A 19,819-nucleotide genomic window follows, 5' to 3' on the forward strand; every position below is an offset into this window, starting at 1 on the left:
AGGAGTTACCCACAATGTAAACATCCCTCACAAAAATGGCCTAATTTGTCTCTATTGACTGCTGTGAATCCTTTTTCTCCGATAACGTTACATTTTCCAACCGAACTTCTCAAACAGCAGTAATCCACCAATAAACGAGTTTTTCTGGGATGTTCCCAGCGGCCGCCATTAGTAGGTCCTAGTTGTATGAGGAACGTCATACAGGTGCTAATATTAAACAGGCCAAGAGAGATCGTGCACGGTCAGCAATCCTTTACTTGATTAAATAAAAAATATCTCTGGTATGTAACCCTGGGAGCCTCATGTGACAACGGCACTGAAACAAACCAGACCAATTAAAAATCAGTCAGCACAGTTGTGTATTCTGACGACCTCGATTAATCTGCACATTAATCCTGTAGTCGGGCAGAAAGTGAGGAGAAAATGCGGCGGCATGGCAAGCACGTGCAGAGATGTAACGATCTCCTGCAGTAGTCAGTGCAAATTAAGATGAAGAGGTGTTTGCGTCAGATGTGCTGAGGCTGAAATGAAAAGTTAAAGCAGGTCCGTGTCCGGCCGCCCGTAGATTGCTCCCCTCAACTTGTATTTGAAGTAAGAAAATGTCTCTTTCTCCACAGTTTACGGTATAAAAACTTATTTTCTGAAGAGCTGATCTGTGAAATTGTTGCTGAAAAAACCCAGTGCAGAAGATATTTTAATCTGCATGGTAAAATGATAGCAAACAAAGCTGAAGTGCAGTTTCACGTTGAGACTCGCTTGAGATTAGAGACAAAGCAGCATGTCATTCTTTTTATTGAGCGCTTGAATACAAGGAGAGATAATTACTGGACTTGGGGCAGGTGGAAAGATGTCACTGACTCTAGCTTTGCCACGGTGACGCAGTCACTGCTCTCATTACGTATCCACAAAGTCTCCAGAGGGGCCATCAGAATAAAATGGTTGCCACACTGTCAGCCACTGTGGGTGTATGAACAGAAGGAGGACAGTTTAGAGATCAAGTTTAGACTATGTATAGACAAACTTAAATTACCCCCAGGATGTATTTTTCAGCAGGAGTGCAAGTAATTGGATTAACATTTCATTTTAATCTAAATAAATGCAGAAGGTGGAGATAGGTGACAAATAAAGGGGAAATGGACCTTAGATTCCCCAAGTCTACAACCCGCAGGCGTTCAGATCTGGTGACGGTGAAGGACATCATTTCCATCCAGCCAGTCGGTGGACCCTTGTGCCTAAATGGCCATAGTATGAGCATGACAATGTGCTGTCCAACCATTTATTTGTCCCAACGTAAGAAAATGGACTGTTGAGAGGAAGCAGGACTCCACTTCGTGTCCTGGCACGATTAGAGCACCACTTTCTGCTGTGGCTGGTCTTTAACTCTGCTGTTACCGAAGGTTCTTGAGAAAACTGTCTCCTGACACCTGCTGCACGGTGACGCTGGTTCTACTTCCTGCTGTTTAGATCAAGTGACCGAGCTCGTGAGTCGAGCCAGTGGTGAATGTCACTTCCCCTCTCGGTGAGCAACACACCGGGGACGAGTGCCACGCCCAAGGGTGCCTTTTAAGAAGTCTTGATTCGTGTGACCTGGGGAAATCGAACCAGCATCCTTTCAGTCACCTGCTCCTCTTCCTCTGATATCGCTGAGAGCGGTAAAAAAATTCAACGAAACACGCAGTAATTACCACATGAATAGAACATATCGGCTCTGGGCCTACATGTCGCCTCGTCAAAAAGTGCTCTAATCCTTAAGAGACCCACATTTTCTGAATAGATTTTACTATTCATCTGGCTGAACAGTTTTGTTAACTGCCTCAGTAGAGGCAATTATGTGTGGCCATATGGGAATTAGAGGGAAAAAAATAGTTGAGTGTTTGTTTTTTCAGTTTAATTGTGTGCTGTTGAGGAATGTAGCTCCTCTGAGGCTTTTTGGCGAGGCCGCGTTTTGTTTAACTGGATTTTGAAAGACCCTAATTTGTCGACGCGGCGTCTATTTTGAGGCGAGCACTCTAGAAAAGTCGACCTTGATCACAGAAGGACTAAGTGAAGAAAAGCGACGAGCGATGCAAACCGAGGCGACTGTTAAGTCATCTCAGGGAGCAGTGTGCTGCTTAACTGCATCTCCTACGTAAACAACATAATCACATCAGTGGCAGTCACTGCCGGTGCAACTTACACATGTAATTATCCTTTAAGGAAACATTGTCCACACACACACACACACACACAGCAGCTACAAAATAATTTCCTTTCGCTGCTTTCAGGCAAAGACGACACCATATGAGAAATTTGAATTTATTGCGACTTAACCCCCAAAGGCCATCAGACAGCATCCTCGCGTCACTTCAACACACTATACATCATTTGAAAGGCAGAATACCTCACGATTGTATCTGCGCAAACATTTTAGGGTCCCAATATCGCCGTGACAGCAGTTGCTTATGTTTTGCCAGGAATGCAATAAAATGAAAAGATTAGAGGTGAGAATAAACAGACCGTGTTTACGCCTCGGTATATATGACGCATTATGCATCCATTATCACTTAGACCAGTGATTCACAACCACAGGGACTAAATAATAGTAAACACAATTTATTAATAATAACTATATATTTTTATATCTAGTATTTTTAGTGTTGCAGTAACCTTTACACCTCCCAGGCTCAGTCAATGCAGAATCACTATGTCTTGTATAAGAAAAATTATTGTCCAACAGTGTCGCATTAAATAGCATCCAGTTTAAAATCAATTCAAAGGAAGAGATTTGGAGCAACACGGGGTGGCACTGATTAAGGGGTCCTTTGGTTCATCTGACAGATTGGGGGTACGTCAGGCAGAAAAATATTGGGAACCACCGTCTCAGACTAGGTTTTGATGGTACAATTAAAGTGAGAGTAACTAAGACTTACGTGTCAGGACAGACCACGACCGCAGTCCTTCAAGAACAGGGGGGGTTGATTCTGAAAGTAGAACTTCCGAATGCTTTCCACTATTAAAACAACCGATCTGGCCTGGACGGAGGTGTTTGCCTGCTGATTGCTTTCTGGTTCAAAAGGGACACTCCACCCAAATCACAAAAAAAATTGCTAGAGCTAAGCTTGACAGTACGACTCTAATCTCTCCTACCATGTCTGCTGAAAGACATCATTCTTCGACGTCCGGCCCGCCGTGGATCGGTTCTTCCTGCCGAGCAGCTCCTTCTCTGAGAGACGTTTGTATGATTGGAAGGCCGTTCCGCCTTCACACCGCATAAACGGCTCAAGTCCAGGGAGGGAAAAAACTGCGACGGCTGTAAACAAATACGTCTGTTCATTTTTATACAAAGAAATTTCAAGTGCGGGGATGAAATGCAGGGCAGAATCAGATTGGATATATCAGTTTACATATCAGTCAGGGCTGTACGGGTATAAAATGTGATTTGTAGACTGTTTGATGGCTGAGTAATATGGGAAGCATCAGGTTATTTATGATCCCACTGAGTCTAGACAGAAGAGATGAAGCGGAATTTATAATAACAGAATTTAATTGCCACCAAACTGCGTTTAAACGTTTCTTTCCTTTTTTTGTTTCTCCTTAATGCAGCCGGTTTGTTTTGTGTAGTTTCTGTCTTCTGTAAAGGTTTTGTAATCTCACATGGCAGGATGCCATCTCAGGATGGCAGAATCTTTGGTTTTAGGGAATCTTTTTAGTAACTTTCCTCTACCGTCTTCCTTGTGTGAATCGGTTACGCAGCCTCTCACGTATGACAGATGAGGCTGTTTGATAAATACAAGCAACGACTCGGTCATCAATATCAAATGAACTGTCAAATTTTTAACAGCGTCTTTACTCTAAGGGCCACTCAGTCTTCCAGGTGGCCTCAGAGGGGTTCAGGATCAAAACTGCTTCAACGTGGCAGAAAAAGGGACTAGGAAGGGATGTTAACTCTCCGCCTCTGTCTCCAGCTGCTGCCCTTCCTGCAGGCCAACCTGACAGGCTTCAAGAAGCTGGAGATTCTCAACTTCAGGAAAGGCAGCGTGGTCGTCAACAGCAAGATGAAGTTCACCAAGTCGGTGCCGTACAACATCACCAAGGCCGTCCACTGCGTCCTGGAGGAGTTCTGCTCCGCCGCGTCCAAGAACCTGCACATTCACATTGACACCCACTCTCTGGACATTGAACCAGGTACGATTTGGACGGCGCGAACCCCCGGCAGGTTCATTTGTTGAAATGTGCTTGTCTTCCACGGGTATAAATAAGATTGAGATGGAGACCTCGGTCCTCTTAACTAGCCCGTCTCTTCAGAAATTTGTAATCTGGAAAAATGGTGGAACTGAAAAAAGAATGCAATTATTGCACTTTTCTGCATTAAAACTGTCCAATTCAGACCCACTTTTATGAGCCAAAGTCAAACTAAATTCCAGTGTCAAACTTTATGAGACAAACAGCCTTAAGCCTGACTGTTAAACTTCCCACGACTGAACTGTCTCTTATCTAATACCGAAAAGCAACCGTCTGGTTCACAGGGTTCGCTTGAAGGGCCCAACAATTTGACGGAAAATCTCTAATTACGATTTTTTTATGACCGATATTGTGATTTAAAATGTGATTAATTTCTGTAAATTAAACTACAAGCCTGTTCTCATGGTACACGCAGCATTAAACAATATGCATTCTATTTTAAGCATCATCTCAAACTTGTGTTGTTTCTATAGGATAGGATAGAGGATATGTTCTGTGCTGTGTTGTTAATGAGGACAAAGACTTGCCATTTTGTTGGTCTTTTTTTTTTAAACGGTAAAAAGCCACAGCTAGTGGCTTATTTTTATCCTAAACGTCATTATAACGGGTCTGACGTTAGCCGGTTGGATTCAGAAATGATTCAGTGGTTAGAAGACGACGAAACGTCCTCACCCTCAAAATGATTTCACCGGTAGGTTAGGATGGATAATTGTGTGGTGTCAGCTACATGGAGGATGTGGCTGATGTAGGCCTGCTCTGTTTGGGAAGTGCAACGTATACTCCAGCAGTTCGACTGTTAGACTGGATTCAGGTTTCTAACATCAAGCCACTCGATTAATCTTTATTGTATACAACTATATTTTTATAACTTCAGAATACGGGGAAAAACCTTTGAATGCCTCATTCATTTTACAGCTGCAGTACTGCGATGTCTAATAATACCTATTTATGTGTGTGATAAAACACTAACATCTTCTAATAAGTCACAGCAGTGCTACTTTGTGTGCGTCTCATACTCGATAAGCTTTGTCTTGTAATGTTCTCCACAGACGAGTTGGAGGCAAAGAGCCGAGATCACAAACACACTTAAATAGACTCAGTAATTAGGTCTATATGTCACTTCCACCGATACACTGCGGGATTGGACAGAACATCATAGGGCCGGAATAACAGTGATGAAGATGAGAAGCGAGCAGCAGGGAGGAGCGGTGCCGCTGCAAAATCTTTTGCCTCAGAGGCGGCCAATTGTGTCTCAGCGAAATCTTGATTGCGGATCAATTTTGTGCTGAAACAATCACTTCGTACCAATGCGCCGGTTGTGATAAAACACGGGCATTTAATACCGCTATCTGCACTCGGCCGAACATGCGTCGGCAGTGGTGGAAGACGTATTTAGAGCCTTAAAGGAAAGTAGCAATACCATAATGTAAAAATACTCCATTACACGTAAGAGTTCTGCGTTAAAGCTGCTTTAAGTAGTATTTTAGTTTATTACAGTGGATCAAATTACTACACATATGTGAACCGGGCCGCTTGCTTGACAAAAGTTAAGAATTACCTCCAACGCTGCAGTTGCCCCCAGAGCTACGGTGTGTTTTTAACGTCTTTAGGTTCATTGTTTGAGTTTTGCAGCCAAAAACTTTACTATTTTGGTTTAGTCTCATAAACCTTGTGTCCAGCAGCAGCAGCAGCAGATATATTCATCAAAACAGCTCTAACAAAGCCTCCGTCCACTGCCTGCTCAGCAGCAAACAGCAGACAGACCCAGTCAGAGACCAGCTGGTGAACGTAGTGGAGCATTTAGCAGCTGGGGAGCCAGATGTTTCCCTCAGATGCCGGTGGAGACCAAAAATAGAGCTAAAAGAGAGGGAGTACTGTGCTTAGATTCATCAGGTGGACTCAGACACATCTCCAACAGAATGATCATGTTGCTCTGTAACTGCTGGATGTGGAAATAAGGGACCGTTTGCGCACAAGTGCAACATATCAACTTAAAAGGTGATGATATGTCAGTGTTGTGTTCACTACTTGTCTCCGCTGCCCCCAAGTGCCCCCCAAAAAATAACTATCGCAGGTTTAAAAAAGTAAAAATAAAAAAAAATTACTTCTTCTGCGCCTGTTATTACTGTCAGACTCTTCACCAGCTACTCACTGACGTGTTTGCCGAAAAAAATCTGCCTGCTGGAAATGAGCTAAAAGAGGCTGAAAAGCTCTGCAGCGCTGGTGATTGTGTCAATAGAAAAATATTGATTGACGCAGGTTCAAGTACTTAAAAAGTAACAAAGAACAGTAAACGTCCTTTCTTACTTTGCCACCACATAAACATTTATGCTAAGCGTCTCTCAGATTTGGTTATTAAAGAGCTGTGAAACTGCTCAGTGTTCTGGTGGAGAAACGGTGTAAAAGCAACACTATTTCTAAATAACCTTTAAAAAGTAACTAAATCAACTTTGATATTTCTCTGCTGACATTTCTCGTTACTTATCAGTCAGCATATACTGATACTAATATATCTGTGGTAAGGTAAAATAGGCCTGTGACGTTGTACTGGATGTGACCTCAGTGAGGCTCTTGAAACCCTGACTCAAACACAAACACACACACACACACACACACATATGATTTACGGTTCCACACACCAGATAGACACCGGCCACACGTCGTGGCATCAGATGGCATTCATTTCTTCTGCGAAACCCTTCAAACTCGCTAATTTCCCCAGAGTGTATCTGACGTTTAGTCTCGGAAGCCGTCGACCCCAGAGCGCTAAATCTTACATTTCAATGCAGAGCAGAAGCTGAGGATCTCATTAAAATCAAACACTCCTCAGCATCTCCTGGAGAGAGGAGGGTGTTTAGAGGGAGGCGCGGACACACGCCTCATGAATACTAATGTCGGCTACGTTTTTCTCCCTCCTCTCCTCGCAGCGGATCAGGCCGATCCCTGCAAATTCCTGGCCTGCGATGAGTTTTCCCGCTGTGTGGTGAACGGCCGGACGAAGGAGGCTCGGTGTCTGTGTGAGCCGGGCTTCCTGCCGGCGGACGGCCTGCCCTGTCAGAGCCTGTGTGTCCTCCAGCCGGACTACTGCCAAGGAGGGGAGTGCCACATAGTTCCTGGACACGGGGCTGTGTGCAGGTAAATACAGTACGTACATACAAGGGTTGTTGGGATGTTGGGTTTGATGAAGTCTCAGACATCAGCTGGTCCAACAGTAGCTAGAGAAGAACGTGAAAACCAAATGACCAGGACTGAACATAGAAAAAAAATAAAAAATAAACACTTGGCAGGGCTGGTTTATTTTCTGTAACATTTAAAAAACTGAAAGATGCTTGTTGTGATTTCGCCGGGGCCCAAAGCGGTGGCTTCAGATCCGAGAAGGTCCGTCCTTATAGCCAGGTTTCCATCCAAATGTAGTGCAGACTTTGGAGACAGTTGGCAAAGGGAAACGGGAATTAATGCGCACCTCCATCGACCGTCACGCAGATGCTAGGAGTCGGTTCGTGGAGATAAACCGTTGGTGGAGCTGATTCTCTTAACAGGTGCCACTAAACCGTTGCAGAAGACGAGGGCACAACAAGATAACGTGATTAAAAGAACGTGAAGTTGAATCTCAAATGCTGGACAACAATGTGGAAAACATGATGGAAACTCAATATTTTTTTTTGATTTCATGAATTAAATTGAGGAAGGTCACAGTCTCCTCATCGCTCCACACAGATGTGGGGTTTTTTTTTTTTGCTTTAGTGGAGCGGAAGCTTCCGTGAAGGTTTAAGTCTCAAGCTTCATGTATTATTTAGCCTCTAGCCCTGTTTCCATTGCACTTTGTCACATTTTGTTCAAAAGCCTAATTATTACTATGGTTCATTTGCTGTGCGTCAGCTTTTTGTTTGCCAGAGATTTCAGTAAGTTATGAAACTTTAACTGAATGAAAAATGTATTGCCTGCACTGTTTAACAAACTGCCTTGTAGGGAGCCGCGGTACTTTTAATACTGTGACTGAAACACACAGAAGGTTTGGCTGACAGGGAGATCCGACCTCAAAATGCTTTTTCTAGACTAAAACTGCATGGGACCAGGCTGGCGATATTTCCTGTATTTTTCCCGTTTCCCCCGACAAATCCCGTGGAAATACCCAAACCAACAACGTGTTTGTCAAGTCAAATTTTAATCATGAATACCGGAATCACAAATCGCTCATTCAGAGTTAAGCAGACAGACTAAATAAACAAACCTCTGTAACATGAGGTTTGAGGTGCTGTGGAAAAATTACAGCAGTATGTACTTTTTCCGTTCCTTTCTCCGTCTTCTGTTTGTCTTTAGTGTTGACTCTCTCGAGCTGCAGCTCTGCAATCTCTCTCTCACATCTCCAGCCCTCGGCCCTGTAAATAAACGCTAAGTTGATTTTTAACGAGGAGAAAGCGTTTCTTTTAACAACCACTGGCTCACGCTCGCTGCCTCTCTACTGCCTGAAAAATGTCATTTCGACCCCGTTAGACTTCAGCACCTCAGATATTTTTCTGTTGAAACATTAGCCTCCCATCAGCTGAACGTCTACACAGATACTTTTCTCATAGGTTACACTCCCATGATCGTCATCAGCTCCGTTGCCCTCTCAGACAGCAGAAATGTCGTTTCTTTTGAATTTCCATTCAGCCTCTAGCCAGTGATGAGATGTTAATGAAACCCCGGAGAACAGCGATATCATGATAAACACCTGTGCGAGCTAATCTGCTCCAATACAACGGCGCCACAAAATACAGTCTCAACGAGCTAAAGGTCTACAGCTGTAATTACCAGCCTTTTGTGTTGGAACTGAATGTCAGCTTTTGTTGAACTGACATCATTATTTCTTAACTGATTGTTTTATTTACCTGTGAATTATTTGTTTGATGTCGGAGGAGCTAAAACTAATCAGTGTGTAACATGGAGCATTGGAGAAAAGTCAGAAGAGCTTCGCATGCTGATGACTTCAAATCACCTGAAGCAGCAGCAAACATTCATTTTACTGGTCAACACACTGAATGTATTCATGTCTAGTGTGTGTGTGTGTGTGTGTGTGGGATTGTTGGAGGAGACACTGATGTAGTTACTCTGAAAACTGGAGTCAGAAGTGGTTTTGTTCTGGTGTGAATATTTGATCAGTGCTACATGTGCAAACAGCAGGAAAAGCTGCAGTCGGCCTCCTCCGAGAAGTTTAAGTTTCCAGCAGCTTTTCTGTCTCGTCTGGGGGATTGAAGGGGTTCTTGGGGGGTTGCTGTCAGCCGGGATTTGCCACCTTTCATTAACACTGAACCCTGTTTGGTCTAATCCCACGTCCAGACCGGCCAAGAACAGGACAGAGAAACGGAAAACGGCAGTAAACACTGAACAGAACCCAAAAGGTTAATACTGCGGAGCTGCTGTTCCTTTTAATCTTACTTGGCTGCTCGACAACACACAGAGCTGGTGGAAAGAGCACTGAAATCATTTTGGTGTGAGATAAAGGCTTGCTAAATCAGAAGATTCCCTGGAAAAACACTGAGGGACACTTCTGAGGCTCCAAATTTATGCCTAAAGCACACACCAGTGTGGCGCCTTGCTCTCCACGTGGCCCTGGTACTCCAGGTCACGTTTTTATCCTGCACCTACACACTTGCTGGCTTACCTACTAAGATTTGTTTTAGTTGGGTCCTCGCCCGGGCTGGTTTTTCAGTCGTCAGCCCTGTGTGTGTTGTCACGTTGCGTGTGTTTTTTTTTAAAAACGTAAACGTTGAGCTTGGGGAAGTGGAGCTTGGGCGCTACGATGGATTAACGGTGCTCGTCTGTAATACATTGATATAATGACTGACTTTTATGTGACCAGTATGCGTTTTTAACATAGTAATCGTCATCCATTGATGTTTTCTACATTACAAATTCCACTGTATTTTTTTTAATGAAGTCCTTTACAAGCCCCGACTGTAACTAAATCATATTTTTACAAAAAAATTTAAAAAATTTAAAAAATTGACGACCCTATATTTTTTTTAAATCTTATGATACTACAACTTTGCACATTTTAACTGTGGAGTTGACATGACAACAGCCAACATGTCCTGGATTCAAGGTTAGGAGAAAATTATTGTGGTGACAGTCAAGATTTTTTTCACAGTAGGAGAGAAAACGTCCCGAGCTAAGAGAAGGGGCGGGATTGACCCCGGTGGCTACAGATTAAGTCATGTTTCATGAAGGACTGACAGGTCAGTGAACTGTGAAAGTGAAAGAAAAAAATTTAACAATACATTGATGAATACGCTAATTACCAATACACTAATTATATATCTCTAAATAGATTTCATGTATAAATATTTAAGATATATTGTAAACAGTTTAACACACGAAACAGAGTAAGATACTGTCTTTTCAAGTAGAGCGTACGCCAAAGCACCTGCTGGTCGGTCATTTCTTTTCCAGCTGACAAATCCCGCGATGGCCGTAAAGTCGGCTTTATTCATTCAGTAAAGTCGGTGATTAATCTGCGGTTAGGCCTTTACCTCCTGACCTGCAGCGAGTCCACCTGCCTGCCTGCAACCTCCCTGGGCTCTTACAGTATTCCTGTCAGGATTATGCCGAGATTTAATACCCGCCACCCTATACGGTCTGTGTTTTCAGCTGCCAGGTCAGATAATTTGATTACAGTCTGCTGTAGTAATTCCAGTTCAGCTAAGCCCCTTACTCCGGTTGACTTCGCTCTTTTAAACTCTCAGCCTGTGTCCAATAAATCTTCCATCCGCAACGATCTAATTCCATCCCATAAATTTGGTTTCCAATTCCTTACCGAGACCTGGCCTAAACCTGGGCAGTGCTCCCCTCTAGTGGAGCTCTGCCCAGCCAGTTACAATGTAAGAATGCACCCAGGTTCACAGGCCCTGGTGGGCCGTGTTTTTTAAATCGTCCCACATTTATTCCGTTAGGTTTTGGTTATTGACCCACCTCAAATATGGGTTTCCTCGCTGAATTCTGAGTTCCTGTGCTCCCTTGTGCTTATATTCGATAGGGCCGCTGTAGTTAGTGACGTTAACATTAATAATGACAATCCTAACTCATTTGCCAGAGATTTCTGAAACATTAATATATATATTTTAACCTTGTGCAGCACGTCTCTGGCCCCACGCAGAACCGCGGACACACCCTTGACTTAGTTTCTACTCTGGACACGTCTCTAAATTGTCTCTGACCATATTTGTATTACCTTTGATGCACCCTTACCACCTACTGCAACAACCCGGAAACGTATGATACACTCTCACATCTTTAACGAGCTGTCCGCGGCCACGTTCTCCAGCTCCTTTTTAAGTCTGGCTAATTGCCCTCCGCGCTTCGCCAGTATTAATGACCAAAGTAGTTGGTTTAATGATTTGTGTACATCAGCCCCTTGACTTTTCCGCTCCATACGCTTCCAGGACTGGCCCAGTTGTTAATACGAGCCCTTGGATCAGTGACAACAGAGAACTGAATGTATGAAGGCCGAACGTAGATGGAAAAAAACCTAAACTTGAAGTTCACCAGCTCCATTTGAAGGAGCTATTGTTTAAACTGAACTGGACTGGTAATAAACCCAACCCAAGGTTTCTGTTTAGTACTATTAACCAGCTTGTAAATCTCTCTCTTCCTACCGTACCCACCTCATCTTATCTTTAACTTCTTATCTTTTTTTGTTGGCGGGATCGATAGTCCGAGATCCAGTTTCCCCCTGACTGTTTTACCCTCCACCCCATTCAGCCGTCCTATTTTTACCATCTGAATTTGTTCCCATCTCCCTGCAGATCCTTTTAAACACTGTAGCCCATATGGGTCCCTCCTCCAGCCCCTGTGATACAGTAACCACGAAATTCCTAACTTCAGTCCCAGCCTGCTCTCTTATCAGCTACTCTCTCGCATCGGGGTCCGTACCAGACTATTTTAAATAATTAAATTGCCAGTGTTCAGCCACGTCTTAAAAAAACCCTGTCAACACAGTCAAGTTAGAGAATTATAGATCAATTTCCAAGCTACCCCTTTTTAGCCAAAATCCTTGAAAGAATCGTTTCAGACCAACTCCTGAAGCTGGCTGATGGTCATAAAATCGTTGGCATTTCAATTGGGCTTTCTTCACAAACACAGTACTGAGACCGCATTGCTAAGAGTCTTTCTGATCCCCTAGGTCCTCGCTCCACTTCTCGACCACTCTGATCCTCAAACCTCGGCCTTTTATTCATCCCCCGAACCGACTAGAGATGATGCACCTTTGCTGTTCTAGCCCCAACACTCTGAAATCATCATCCCCCGATCTATCAGATTTCCCGAATCTTTGGACTGAGATATTCCAGGTTGAAGTTGTGCCCACTGTCAGTGTTATGGGGCCGTTTCAGTTTTTTTGCTGTGCAGATGGTGTTCAGCCATGACGATTCGTGCTATATATGCTAACTGAAATATAAAACACACCCTTACTTGTGCTTCAGAGGAAAGGAGCCACCACACGAGTTGTGCTCAGGGAGAGAAGCGAGGGTGTTGAGAGTTGATACACCTCCTGGAATCTGATATGAGGAGGTTTCAGACGTCAAAAACATCCTCCAGAAAGACACTGAACGTGATTAAAACTTCACGTGTTTGTTTGTAGTAAATAAAATGCGATAAATTAAAATGCTTAATGTGTCTGAAGCTTCATCATTACAGGAAACGAGCGTGTGCTTGTCTTTAACTCAGTGATGCAAAAGGGACCGTTTCATTACATGAAGATAAATCTGAGTGAAAAGCCTTAGATCCGTTGGGGACTGTGTAATATGAAGGGCAGCACAAAGGACTTGAGCGCAAATAAAAACAGCAGAGACACAAACATTTTGGCAGCGTATTGCTGCCACCATAACGAGAAACAATTGGCTCAGTTCCTTTTCTTGTTCATACAAGATCCTTCTCATGTTATAACCGGATGTTTTTCAAGTTCTTATGAATTTTTTTTTTTTTTACTACTAGAGACCAAATGATTTAGTTTTGGTAAGAAACATTTCTTGTAAACATGAGCCTCTCACGCTGTAGCAAGAAATCATCATCCCTGCTGGGAGGATTTTGTTTCCAGCCTCTATTTGCAGGTCTCCTCTGATATCTGGAATCTCTTCTGTAGACGGAGATGAGAAGAGTCCTCCCTCCGGTTCCAGGGGGGAGTCTTGCCCCTGTACATGTGCAAAGTTGTTGTGGCTGCAGATTCGTTTTCACAACGGCTTCATTTTTCTCTTTTTATAGATACAAAGACGAATACTCCTCCCCAGGCCTGGCCAGTTAAGAAAATATATCGGATCGGACGGCACCTGAGGATAATACAAAAGGTAAGAGGGGCTTGTTGCCGGGAGCGAAGTCGTTCTGGTTAAATCCCACGTGTGCAATCATCTGTTACTGCCGGCAGGAAGATCACGTACACTCAGCAAGGTTTTAGTGTGTAAGGTAGCGCCGACAGTGTTATCAGATGATCCCGAGAGAACCAACCGACCAAATTGCACCAGTGTGGAAATCCAAACCAAAAACAAACAAACGCTTTAATCTTCCTCTGATCGTTTTATTCAGACTAATTGCAGGGCCGTATTCTGTCCTGACAGTCTGAAGCTAAATTGGAGCTGCAGCGTGTCCAAGTAGACACGGAGCTGAACAGTGAGTAATTAAACCTCCCAACGGATGGAGGAGGACTGAACGTCAGGGCTGTTTTGGAGCAAGAAACCGCCGTCGACGGTTAAACGCCAGGATTGGTTGAGTCCATGTCTCACCTCGGGGGGGGGGATTACTCTGCTCCTTAGTGATCTGCTTTTGGGGTTGGAGTCGCCGCCGAGCTGAGAGGGAGGTTCAGGACGTCTCGCTAACTTAGTGCTACGAACAGTACGTTTCTACCCCCATTATTTAAAGGGCTTCACTCTCTCTGCCGTGTCGTTCTCTGTCCCGAGTCGCTCTGGGCACATTAAGAAAGAGAAGTTAAAAATGTGAAAGAGCAGGAAAGCGTCCAGCTGAGGAGGTGAACACTGTTAAAGGAAGAAGCTAAACCGCATCACTGGGACAGCCTGAGGCCTGACAAAGAACATAACGCTTCATTGCACTGGTATGTAAGTTCCTAATAATCAGAATTGGAACGTACCATGTAATTTGGCAGTAATCACCGGAAAATGGGTTCGCATCAAATTGATAATTCCAATCGGTTGCTTTTGTTAAAAGCTAAATGTAAAGTGCACAGCAGATTATCTGAACATGCGGAAATGTAAAATTTGTCTACAGGCAAGAGTACAATTCAACATGGAGTAAAAAGTTTCTATTGATAAATACATAGTCGTTATTATTTACTTGGGTTAAGATGATCAGTTCTGTCGGGGAAACTCTTCTGGAAATCAACAGCTGCTGAAACACTCAACCCAGTTTTTCTGCTCACTCATCAGCACCTGATTGGGATTTTCCTTTCTGCTTTTCCCAACATCTGAATACTCAGCGTTTCAACATTTCGATGTGCTGCTGTGATTAAATTATTGTGAAAGCGAAAGTAGTTACTGAAAGACCGTTCACGCCGTCGCCTCGCTCATTAAACGTTGGCCTTTGCTGCCTGGTGTCGCCCCACCGCTTGTTTTCCTTGAAGCTTAATTAGCTTAATATTGTGTTTCAGAAAAATGTAAGAATTCCCACCATTAGATGCTGCAAGACAACCTGAATTGTCCCAGAATTTTGACTCTACTTTCTGTGTAATTGACACAAAATTACAGTTCTTCACAAGTTCAAGAAATTATTAGGACATGACAGATCTGCGAAATAAAACGTTTCCAGAATATCTTCTGTGTTTATTTCTGTGTTATTAACTTGTGAATGTTAACTTTTACATGTTTGAGGAGATGCTAAGTGTTTTTTTTTTTTTTTTTAATGAGTATTCTATGAATGATTCCATGAATCTTCTTGGATCATGGCTTCTAAAATTCTCAGGGTCACAATTTGTTAAAGATTTTATTTACGAGAATGAAAATAATGCTTCTTTGCAGAAAAACTGCACAATGCTGGACGACACTACAAAGTTGTAATAAACTGCGTTTTTATTCTTTAATGTTCAACCAAAATAGTGTTTGAAACGTCAACAAAATCCCTAGTGTTGTTAAATTTAGACTTGGGAGAGACAGATTCAGAGAGAGAGATCAAAAGTGGATTCAGCAGAGGCCCACAGATCCTGACTTGTACTCACTAGTATGTGTCAAGCTCCTAAGTCTCTGTTGAGTGTAATTATGGGAAATACAGGATCCAGTCATTATACCCTCCCTCCACACCTGTCAAACTCTGAATCTCCAGTTTGTAATGACAGGTTTCTGTGGCTCTCCAAGCCCAACTGGAACGACCCTTTGATATCACATCTTTTTCCCTGCAGACTCGATGAAACAGGACCCAGCAGCAGGAACCCGAGACTCGTCGCGGCCTCACGCGTTTGGTCAAAAGTCAAAGATGACGTTGAGCCGAGGAGTCTTCAGGACAAAAATGCACATTTCCAAACTCTTCAGAGCTCCGAGCTTCGTATCGGACAATTTCCCTTCAGGGGAAACGGACACTTAGGCCACTTTGAAAACTGTCGGACATTTCGTCGTCTGCAGCCGCGAGCAGCGTGACGACGGAGAGAAGCTCGGCGGACGACTCTGCAGCATCGATCGGGTGGATATTGATCGACCCTTGGCTGTTTTTTTTGTACATGTCTGCTGTACTCAGTTGCCGTAGTGAATAGGTTTGTCATTGTTGAAAATACTCAGGATCTGCTGTGAAATGATAAGGAAACAATGTGAACGCTTTCTCTCGCGCATTTAAAAAAAAGGGGACCTCGCATCAGGGATCTGTTTTTGTCGTTTAGGTCTGTTCTGACTTGGACGACTGTTGTTCTCCCAAATCGTTTCATAATTTTCCAAAAACCTTTTCAAGCTAAACAATACAAATGCTCTTTACCCTGTCGTACACCTGAACCTCTTATGAGTCGCAGTGGGGATGAATAGCAAGATTAGACCACTAAGACCTTCCCCACCTTTTTGGCTTGTAGCCCCTTAAAATTGAACCATAGCTACTAGTGGCCCTTCAGCACAGGTTAAGGCTTTAGTGTGGGGAATGAGTTGTGAGCACTTCAACCAAAAAGTGATTTTCCTCCTCAGATTGTTTGATTTGAAGGGTTTTTATAGACCCAATGAGGCGAAAAGCTTACATTTGCGAAAGCTGACTTTTCTTTCTTTCTCATTATCCCTTAAGTTATTCTGTAACTCCTCAGGTCTATTTTGGGATCCCATTGGGGGGGCGTCCAAATCCTCAGGCTGGGAACCAGTGGTCTATAGTATAGGATTAGGGGCTCAACCATCAGTGATAATCAAAATAATGACAATTATTAACATGATGTTAAGCAGGTGTAATGTTTAGCATGTTCACCATCTTAGCATGTTAGCATGTTCACATTTGCTAAGTAGCGTTAAACACGGCTGAGGCTGATGGGAATGTCGCTGGTTTTGCAGGTATTTGGTCATAAACCAATGGATAGATTCAAAGTTTAACCTGATGATGGCGCTAGAGGAAAAGCCAGAGGATCACCGAAGTCATTAGGCTTCATCCTCTGGGCACCATGAATGTTTGTATAATATTTAGTGGCAATCCATCCAACAGTTTTTAACACATTTACACTATTTCGTAAGCATTCTTGACTTTGTAAATAGTATTTCCCATCCCCAACTCACAGTCCACTTACTAGCTTTTTACAGAGCTTTCAATCAGCAGATGGAGTTTGCTCAGCTGTCGTCGACACGGTGGAAGAGCTCCACCAAATCAGAAGTCGGAAATCTACTGAGCTCGCTCTGCAACGAATCCATCCCCGTGACAACTGAGCAAACTTCAGCTGCTGATGAAGACCATTTTACATGATTGAATTCTCAGGAAAAGTTGGTTAGAGGTAAGTTAAACCTTAATTTTTCATATTTGGCTCACATGTACTTTTCAATTTAACCGATTGAAAACAGAGTGCTATGTTCCGACGTAAAGAACAAAATTCTGTGAGTTGGTAGATCTCTCATGTCCTCAGCATATTTGTGTTGTACAGTTCATGTAAATATAATGTTTTAAAGCACTGTTCTTTTCTTCTGAGTCAACAGTTCCACTGGTGTTTGATGCTGCTTTTGGGGGAAAAACCCAATGACTTTTCTTGTTGAAGGTGTTACTGTAAACGGTCATCTGTGTGTTGAGTTTTACAACTAATAGCTGAAAATACAAACTGTGTCGAGTAAGAGACGGCAGTTTTCCTTCATTTCATTTAAAGGGTAACTTGCAGATGTTCAGGTTTTTGTTTGACGGGCAGCGTCGCGTGGTTCATGACACCAAACTGAAGTCAAAGAAGAAGCAGAGGTGAGTGAAACATGGAACGCATTTATTCGTCTGTTAGAGATCAGCGTTAGAAAAATGACAGTGGACAAAGGCAGTGCTTCCCGAGGATTGATTGTGACGTGTGAAGAGAAACAGATCGTAGCAAACGCAGGACACGGGCAATGCTCAGAGGGTGGCCCCTTTACACTCGGCATTAACATGCAAACGGAGTTTTGGACAAGATACTCAGATCCAGTATTTGATTTGTTCAGATGGATCTTTCTGGCTGCATGCAACAGACTATCTCTGCAAGTGCATTTGGGACAAACTACATTTCTGGTGTACAACGAGGAATTCAATCTTTTTCTGATCTGATTCAAACCACACTTTCAGTTTGAAGTGCAGGTCAGGACGTTGAAGGTGTCACTCAGTCTGTACCTGAGCTGTTTCCAGTTTTTTATTTTTTTTGTCCCTCTGGTCTTTGTACTGCATGTATTTGATGTAACAGGGAACAGCAAAGGTAAAGGAAAAGCAGCCAGAGAAAAAACGAAACCCGGACAAATGACAAAGCTTCATTTCAAGGTGAGAAAATGCATCTTAATGGGAACGAACAGCAGGAAGATCTAAATGTGTCTGTTGCCGATAGCCAGAGCTGCTGATCAGAAGATGTGCTACTGGGCAGCGTAAGCGCACGTTTCCATGAGACATAATGTTACAGGCGAGACAAATGATGACAATGAGGACGACTATTAGCCTTGAAGGCCAGGAGCTGGTTTCACAAAGCCCACGCACACGGTCAGTAAGCGATTTAGCCCGGTAACAGTGCAGGCCAGGATGCAATCGTTCAGTTCGGTTCTGTTTTTGTGCAAATGCTCAGCGACGGAGTCTCTAAGCTCTGCCGGTGACAATGTTTCGGATTCGCCCGTTCTTGTCGAGGCGACAAGAAGCGACAGAAAACTCAAGGACGTGACTCGATGCTCGGTTTGGTGCGAATATCTTGAGCTTATACCTGGACTTTGCGTGGAAGTGCTACTGACTGGTGTTTAGCAGGTCTTAGCTTTGGTAAGTTGTCGTCGTGCTAGTTCTTATGAAAATCCCCGTAACTCTTCATCTACGCTGCTGGAGGGCAAAGAGCTGCGCAGTGTGAAACTGTTGCTCGCTTGGCGACGCGTCTTAGTTTGAAAAGAGCCAGATCACGTGACAAGAATGAGACAGCTACGTGCTAACAGTGAACTTTAGTCTTAGACCTTAGCTCAGACCCAACAGACCCAGCTTTGGAAAACTGGCTGTCTTTGTGAAACCAGTCCCAAATTCTAAACGTACCCTTTTATAGATGGTTTTGGTATTTTGTAGGAACTGGGCTGAATTGGATTGAAAAGTTTAAGGTTTCTTAGACGGCAAGGTCACATGTAACAAATGTCTCCACGGTGATCAGTTAACATCCAGCTGGACCTGCAGATCAGCACATCGGAGCCCTCCGTCTCTGCTGTCACCGTCAGCTGGACTATCGGACCTTCGGTGCATCTCGGCTGCATCCGTTCATTGATTTTATGCTGCCCTCCTGCATGTTGATGCCTTTTGTAAAGGGGATCGGCTACTTTGCAACAAGACAGATCTCCGTGCTTTCAGACAATGGAAAGTCACACCTGTTTCTTGTGCAGAGAAGAAGAGCGTCAAAAGGAACAGAAAGCTCGGGAACAAACTCAGCAGCAGCAGGTGAACAGCGCGGGCGAGACGTCGCAGCAGATTGTCTTCAAACTGTTAATGTACAAGACAAAGGAGGCCTGTTTTATCTCTTAGCTTAGTTTGCGTCATTTATTGCTTCTCTTAACAATCTCACGTGCCGGAGCCATTAAAGTAGAAACTGTTCTTTCAAAAATAAACTTTACTCCAGTGGGAATATCGCCGCCGGCTGCACTTGCTGTATTTACTGTATAGAAAATATTTCAGTGTTGTATAAACGTTCCAGTTCGAGGCTGAGTACCAGTGCATTGTGCAGAGTTAAAGACACGTCCGACCAGCTTCTCACGCAGCAGAAAAAAAAAGTCCAATCCGACACGAGATCTTAAAACGTTCAAGCAGCCGAATGGAGATTTTACACTTTGTCAGTGAAAAACAGGTGAAGCTACCTTGGGAATCACTGCGTTGGCAAATTAGGTTTCCTCGTGTAAAAAGATCAAATTTAAAGACTTAGGATGGAATAAATGACTTGCTGAGGATTTTTTTTTTTTTTGCAGCAACACACACAGTTGCATAATTAATTCCCATTTTC

General features: G+C 43.4%; 1 protein-coding gene across 1 annotated transcript in view; it reads left to right on the plus strand.

Annotated features, from left to right (window-relative positions):
• LOC120789292 overlaps nucleotides 1-16,395 on the plus strand; it is a 44,787-nt gene extending 28,392 nt beyond the window's left edge. The window contains exons 14-17 of the mRNA XM_040125916.1: nucleotides 3,945-4,164; nucleotides 7,149-7,356; nucleotides 13,459-13,541; nucleotides 15,596-16,395. Of these exons, the coding sequence (XP_039981850.1) occupies nucleotides 3,945-4,164; nucleotides 7,149-7,356; nucleotides 13,459-13,498 (468 nt within the window). The 3' untranslated portion in view covers nucleotides 13,499-13,541; nucleotides 15,596-16,395. The remainder of the gene's footprint in view (nucleotides 1-3,944; nucleotides 4,165-7,148; nucleotides 7,357-13,458; nucleotides 13,542-15,595) is intronic.
• Nucleotides 16,396-19,819: the final 3,424 nt, after the last annotated feature.

This window comes from Xiphias gladius, chromosome 4 (assembly GCF_016859285.1).
Source record: "Xiphias gladius isolate SHS-SW01 ecotype Sanya breed wild chromosome 4, ASM1685928v1, whole genome shotgun sequence".
Taxonomy (NCBI): Eukaryota; Metazoa; Chordata; class Actinopteri; order Istiophoriformes; family Xiphiidae; genus Xiphias; species Xiphias gladius.